The 6,831-nt window shown below is 43.5% G+C and overlaps 4 protein-coding genes across 4 annotated transcripts; all 4 read right to left on the bottom strand.

The window, feature by feature from the left end:
* Nucleotides 1-698: 698 nt before the first annotated feature.
* On the bottom strand, nt 699-1,685 carry LOC137400527 (uncharacterized). The gene has a single exon (XM_068086853.1). It carries the CDS (start codon nt 1,683-1,685, stop codon nt 699-701), a length of 987 nt encoding a protein of 328 aa, XP_067942954.1.
* Nucleotides 1,686-2,114: 429 nt separating this feature from the next.
* Nucleotides 2,115-2,681, bottom strand: LOC137400526 (uncharacterized). Its single transcript, XM_068086851.1, has one exon. The coding sequence runs from the start codon at nt 2,679-2,681 to the stop codon at nt 2,115-2,117; it is 567 nt and encodes a 188-aa protein (XP_067942952.1).
* Nucleotides 2,682-2,788: 107 nt separating this feature from the next.
* Nucleotides 2,789-4,515, bottom strand: LOC137400525 (uncharacterized). Its single transcript, XM_068086850.1, has 2 exons — nt 4,404-4,515; nt 2,789-4,326 (listed from the first exon to the last, which is right to left on the bottom strand). Exons 1-2 carry the CDS (start codon nt 4,513-4,515, stop codon nt 2,789-2,791), a joined length of 1,650 nt encoding a protein of 549 aa, XP_067942951.1.
* A 9-nt stretch (nt 4,516-4,524) lies between these two features.
* On the bottom strand, nt 4,525-6,549 carry LOC137400524 (uncharacterized). The gene has a single exon (XM_068086849.1). It carries the CDS (start codon nt 6,547-6,549, stop codon nt 4,525-4,527), a length of 2,025 nt encoding a protein of 674 aa, XP_067942950.1.
* Nucleotides 6,550-6,831: the final 282 nt, after the last annotated feature.

Here is a 6,831-nt window from a genome sequence, read left to right as displayed (position 1 = left end):
TGAGTAATAAAAGGTACACAACTGTTGATATAATATATTGCTATAAAATCCATACCTTTCATTCTCTCTTCTCTTATAGGTTTAAATTGCAGCAACATTTAGAAAAGTAGGTAAAATTGTAAATGTAGAATTTTTACCGACTGATTTCTAGTGATATTTCAAACCTATTAACCGGTATTGACAGAGCGCGCCAAGGTGATGTAAAAATTGACGGTGCGGGCCGAACTCATTGGCTGACAGATCATGGTACCACCCCAGTCGGCCAATCGCGTTCAGGCAGCACAAGGGCTGTCAGCACGTGACCGCCAAACAGCCGGGCAACACACAATGCCCCAAACTCAACACTGACAGCCGGCCTCCAATGACACCAATTAGTGGTTGATCTCAGCCCATAGCCAATACGAACTTGCATGATTTATTGTATATTGCTAATCTACTAGTAACTAGAAAATAAGTGGAACATGGGTGTTGCTGATTCAAAATTATATTATATTTATTACACTCCCACCTAATTTTGCTATAATAACGAAAAATTAATGAGACGATAAACATATTAATGCTAAAGATACGCAAAAATGTATATTCTAAGAAATGTGGATACGATACCCAAAACAAAACAGAACTTAGACTACTACTACTAGCTACTATGAAAATATGATGCTAACTACAATGTACTCTGCTGTAATGCTACAAAATGACTATTCTGATTCAGACGGAAGGAGCAGAATCAATTTCTGTATGGGGCGTTCCAGTACGGTGGCCTTTTCTAGCCTCTTTCCGGATTTGTCTAGGTAACGACTTGCGACTCTAACTTTGGCTCTTTTGGGTAACTCGTTCTTTTCATTAATGGTGTCTTCGACAATTGCCGTGAGCCACTGATTGCGCGGTTGGAAATCATCAACGATGAGCACCAAGTCTCCTGTTTGTATTTGTCGCTTTACTTGTGTCCACTTTTGCCTCTTGGTTATATTCGCGATGTATCCGGCTTTCCATTCGGTCCAGAATTCCTTGGCAAACATCTGTACCTTTCTCCACTGCTTCCTACCGTAGATTTCTTGCTTGTCGAACTCTCCAGGCAGCAATGGTGCTTGCCTAGGTTTCATCATAATTAGATGATTTGGTGTGATTACTATTTCGTTTGGTTTGTAAAGGTTGTCCACAGTGAGTGGACGACTGTTTACCGTACTCATCGATTCATAGAACGCTGTTCTTAATGATTCTGTGGTCATCCTACCTTTGTATGTGGTTATCATTCCATTGAGCACTCCTTTTATGATTCGAATTTGGCGCTCCCATGCACCGCCTGCATGACTAGCACCAGGCGCGTTAAATTTGAATTCAATCATCTCGTCCTTCAATGCCGCCTTCAGTGTACAGTTCATTGTCTCAAAATCTTTTGTCAATTCGTTGTCCGCACCAACGAAGTTGGTACCATTGTCACAGTATATTGTCTTAATGCCTCCTCTTATGCATATGAAACGTTTTATGGCGTTGATGAAGCTGTCAGCTGACATTACCTCCAATATTTCAATATGCACCGCTCTGGAGTACATACACGTTATAAGCAGACCCCAGCGTTTCAGCTCGGTACGTCTGTCTGTCACCGTGTATGGACCAAAGCAGTCTACTCCGACGTGAGTAAACGGTGGGGATGGCTCCACACGAGTTTGGGGTAAATCTCCCATCAGTTGTGTTATTGGTGGACCTCTTGCAGCTTGGCATTGGACACACTTGTGTATGATGCTTCCCACAAGTTTACTTGCACCCGTAATCCAGTATCCGGCGCCTCTTATTGCGCCAACGGTAGTGGTCAGTCCTTGATGGTGTATTTTTTATGGAAGTGTGTCACAAGTAATTTGGGGATTGCGGATGCTTTCGGTATGAGTATTGGGTGTTTTTCATTGTCTGTCAGCGCTAGAGAGTGTTGAACTCTCCCACCAACGCGGAGTAGTCCGTCTTCATCCAAATATGGCCTCAGATTTAGAAGGCTGCTCCCTTTGTGTACTTCTTTTGACTTAGACAGCTGTTTTATATCTGCACTCCACTCTTGAGATTGTGCCAGTTTGATTATGATGATTTCGGCCTGTAGCGTATCTGCTGGCAATAAATCAGGTTTACTCAAGCTTCTGGCGCTCAGCATCTTTCTTGCATTTGCTATAGCCTTGACCCAGTCTCGACCAAGAACTGAATCCCTCAAAACAAGGAGCCAAACTGTCAACGTTGATGTTTGTGCTAAGAATGTTCTTAGGCTTTTTGATTTCGGGATCGTTTACAGCTGTGGTCTCGTTGCCTGTCTTATCATCCAGGTACACTGCGATGTCCAAGTTACGCAGAAATTTTGGTCCAGACCACCAAGTAGACTGTAACAATTCAAGGAGGCTTGTGCCCCTCGACAAGATGTCAGCTGGATTTTCCTTGTCAGGTATGTGGAACCAGTGTTCGACTTTAGAATTCTTTCGAATAACTTCTACCCTGTTTGCTACAAATATGTGGTACCGAGCCTCACTATTCTTGATGTAGCCCAAAGCTATTGCTGAGTCTGACCAAAAAAATTCGTTGTCTATGTTAACTTTCAATTCCGCCTTCATTATGGAGCTGAGTTTGACCGCTTCGACGGCGGACTGCAACTCCAATCTTGGAACTGTTATTTGCTTGAGAGGAACCACTCGTGACTTGGCCATCAACAGTGCTGTGTGGACTTCCTTGCGGTTGTTCACCAGCCTCACATACGAACAGGCTCCGTAACTGTTGAGGTTTGCATCATTGAAGTGGTGTATCTCGGTTTGCGTCACGCAGCCAAATTCTTTCGGTACGACGCATCTTTCAATTTTTCGCTCTCAAGTCTGCTTAGCTCCTTTTTCCAATTTTCCCAATCGGATTTCAGTTCTGGCGAAACCTCTGCGTCCCACTCGCCTTTTTCTCCACGGGCCTTTTGAGATATTTGTCGTCCTTTAAGGATGAATGGTGCTAGCAACCCTAATGGGTCGTAAAGTTGTGATATGACCGATAGGATCCCTCTTCTAGTAGATGGCATAGACTTCATGCTGTTTTGGAATTGTATTGTGTCATTTTCTACCGACCACTCTAAGCCTAAGGTCCTCTCAGTGGGCAGTTTGTCTCTGAATAAATCCAGATTTTGGGCTTCCTTTACTCTTTCTGATGCTGGTATGTTGGCTAATACTTCGCGGTTGTTGGTTAGAAACTTGTGAAGGCGTAGATTGGCTCTTCCACATATCTCTATGGCGTTTTGAATGAGGTTTGCTGCTTCTTCTACTGTGTCTACACTTGTTATGCCGTCGTCGACATAAAAGTCCTCTAGAATGAAATTACTAGCTATTGGCATTTCTTCTTCGCATTCTTTCGCGATCTTTCGTAATGCAAAGGTGGCGACCCCAGGAGAAGAAGTTGCACCAAATAGATGTCGATTCATTCTGTATTCCTGAGGGTTGGCCATACTATCGTTAGCGTCCTTCCACAGGAAACGTAAAAAATCTCGGTGGTCTGTTGTTACAAAGAAGTTGTAGAACATTTTTTCGATGTCGCATGATATAGCGATTCGTTTTGTTCTAAATCGTAGGAGGATTCCTACCAGACTATTCATCATGTCGGGTCTTGTGTGTAGCTGGTCGTTAAGCGATTGACCCTTGTACATTGCGCTGGCATCAAACACAACGCGCCATTTATCCTTTCTGGGGTGACGCACCCCAAAATGAGGGATATACCATGTTTTTCCGTTAACGGGTTCATCAGGTTCAAGTTCATCGTGCCCGTTATCGATCATTTCTCTCATAAACTGATCATATTCTTTGTATGTTGCATCTCCTTTGAGCTTATTTGCTAGTTGCTCAAACCTTTTCTCTGCTTGAGCTCGGTTGTTAGGCAACAGCGTTTCATCTTTGAATGGCAGCGGAAAGCACCACGATCCATTCTCCAATTTTCTAGCTCCTGTTTCTAAGATTCGTAAAAACTGTTTGTCATTCTGTGACATCTTTGTGTTGGTGAGACAGTTAGCATCTTCCAGTGGGTTTTTGATTTTAGCGTAGCTTTTCTCTAGAATCTCAAGAGATGTTAAATCGGTCTGTAATGCTCCTTTGATTGTTTCGCAGCGTTCTGTGCTTGATTGAGTTGATTGGATACTGTGTACTGTATGCTTGGTTGGAAGTTTCTTCACTTCACCACATAGGGTCCACCCAAACACTGTACGCATGGCAAATGTTTCTCCCTCTTCTCCAAGAATGACTTCTCTTGGTGCAAGGGCTGTAGCGCAGTCTACTCCGATAAGAATACCAACGGGTATATCATATCCATTTCTGGGGGAATCTCTTGCTGTAAGTGTTTCAGATGTGGAATATCTGATACATGTTTTTTGTTGGGTATCTGATTTCTATTGCACGGTATTGTACTTTGTTCGTAAGCTCGTACTTCTACCCTTTGTGCGTCTTGTAAGCCATAACCTCTAACGCTAATGGTGTAGCGGTTAAGTCTTTGTGTTGTCTCTCCGTGCAGTGTGGCCATTGTGATTTTCTATGTGGTGTAACTGGGTTCAATTTGACTAGCCAGACTAGAAGTTATAAAGCTGGCGTCAGACTGTGTGTCTAATAATGCATAGACAAGCTGTTCACTTTTATCTGATGATACATAGACTGGCACTATCATATTGAGCAGATTAGATCCCTTCCCTTGTTTTACAGTGTGTACGCTTTTCTTGGTTTCACCGATGGGCTTCTCTGTCGACGGTTTGGTTCGAGATGCACCAGTCTCGGTCTTGCTAGATGTTTTTTGCGTGGTTTGGAAATCTTTATGAAGGACCATTGGGTGACGTTTACCACATTTAGTGCAAGTTGCTCGATTTTGACAAGCTTTGTTGAGGTGATTAGACTTCAAGCAATCGTAGCATAGCCTGTTTTCTTTGATGAACCTTTCTTTTTCCGGTTCACTTTTAGCTGCCAATAATCTGCACTCTGCCACAGGATGTGTACCTTTCTGGCAGTGTGTACCTTTCTGGCAGTGTGTACAGTCACTCGGTTTACTGGCGCTTAAGCGTAAGTTGCGAACCCTCTCTCTTTTTGGAGGAGTAGGTTTAGGGTGAGGTTGAACATCTTCTGTGGCTCGAAGATTATTACTTGACACCCTTGCTTCATGAGAGATGAACTCCACATATTTAGAGAATGGTGGAAATCCTTTCTTTTCTTCTTTGTCAGTGACGTAGTAAGTCCAGCGGTTCACCAGCCAAGCTGGTAAAACCTTTATGTACTTCTTGTTTTCTCGTTTGTCGTTGAGCGCTTGAAGGTTGGGCATGACTCTTTGTGCAGCAAGGCACTGCTTAAGGAAATATGAGTATTTCTTTAAGGCGTCATGATCTCTATTTGCGATTCTGGGCCAGCCTTCCAATTTGTCCCGGAAGCTGTTCTCTACCAGATCCTCCCTACCAAACTCCTCGTGTAACGTAGCTAAGGCTTCTTCATACGCACCTTTTGTTTGAAGTCTGAAGTAGCCACATATGGCTTCTTTGGCATTGCCACTTACATATTTCTTTAGTCTATGGAGCTTCTCTATGGGAGGTCCTCGTTTATAGTCTATGAGACTATCAAAGGCTACTCGCCAGTCAGCGTATTCCAAGGGATCTCCCGAGAACACATTCGGCTCAGGTGGAGCAAGTAATGATACGTGCATATGCTCTGTGATTTCCTGTGCCAGATGAGACGCTTGATAGTCTCCCTGTGTTGATTGTCTGGAATCTGCATCAAAACGGTCAGGAATTGTGTCTCTCGTAAAAGAGTCACTCGTTTTCTTGGGCCATGTCGGATGCTGTTGAAGAACAGCCTGTGGAGAGGTTGATTGAGTAGCTTGTGCTGGATCTGTAAATCTCGTGGGAGGTGCGGCAATTACTGGTGGACTATTCTGTGAAGAATTTTGTCCGGTGAGTGTCGTCTGCTCGGTGTTTAACCTTTTGTACCTCTCCTGTAGTCTTTCGCGCCGGGCGGTCATGCGAGTTTCCAACTCTTCCATCTCTTCTTGTAATTTCTTCTTGGCTTCTTCTACAGCTTGTTCAGCTTTTTTTAGCTCCTCATCTAGCTTGAGCTCTGATTCTTTGCGTTGACTGTAATAGTTTTGCACTAGCTCTATATCGGCAATGAATTGATCAAACAGAGTTTGTGTGGTTGGATTTACTTTATTATCACTGAGTACCTTTATTTCGGTAAAAATATCAGTAACAGAAATAGTACATTGCTCTACTAACGACATAAATGTATCTACACGATCGTCTGGAGGGGCATCAGCTTCTCCCAAAAAATTCTCATTCTCTTCCAACTGCTTACTTATGGTTTTGACCAGCAGTTGTGATAACTCTATAACTTTGTTCTCTTTAGCTTTTAAAGCTAGCTTTTTATCTCGATTTGATTTTCTCTGATGTTTTTTCTCAGAATTGCTATCAATGGCCTTAGATTCAGCACTGACTGCGCTACTTGATTGTTCTGCGAATTCAGGCCCACTAGCCGGACCTATTTTGTGTGACTTGCTGTCACTATCGCTACTGGAATTTGTCATGACTATACTTATTTCGATGATATTGTTAATGGCGATAAGCTGAGCTCAACCACCATTCAATGTAACTAGACCCAGCTGAACAGTCCGAGAATGCAACACGCTCGCGCCCAGATGCCCGCACGACACAAGCCAACAGCACCGGCGCCGCCAAGGCACGACGGGACCACAGAAGTAATACCAAACCTACCAGCCAGGCAAGCCCAGAAACAGCGACTACCAACCTGTCACCCAAGGGCACTCTGTCAACGCCAGCTAGTTTACAAGCAGTGATAAAAAAGGTGT

This window comes from Watersipora subatra, chromosome 7 (assembly GCF_963576615.1).
Source record: "Watersipora subatra chromosome 7, tzWatSuba1.1, whole genome shotgun sequence".
Taxonomy (NCBI): Eukaryota; Metazoa; Bryozoa; class Gymnolaemata; order Cheilostomatida; family Watersiporidae; genus Watersipora; species Watersipora subatra.
The sequence above is the reverse complement of the archived record's forward strand: the minus strand, read 5'-3'. Positions and strand labels throughout refer to the sequence as shown.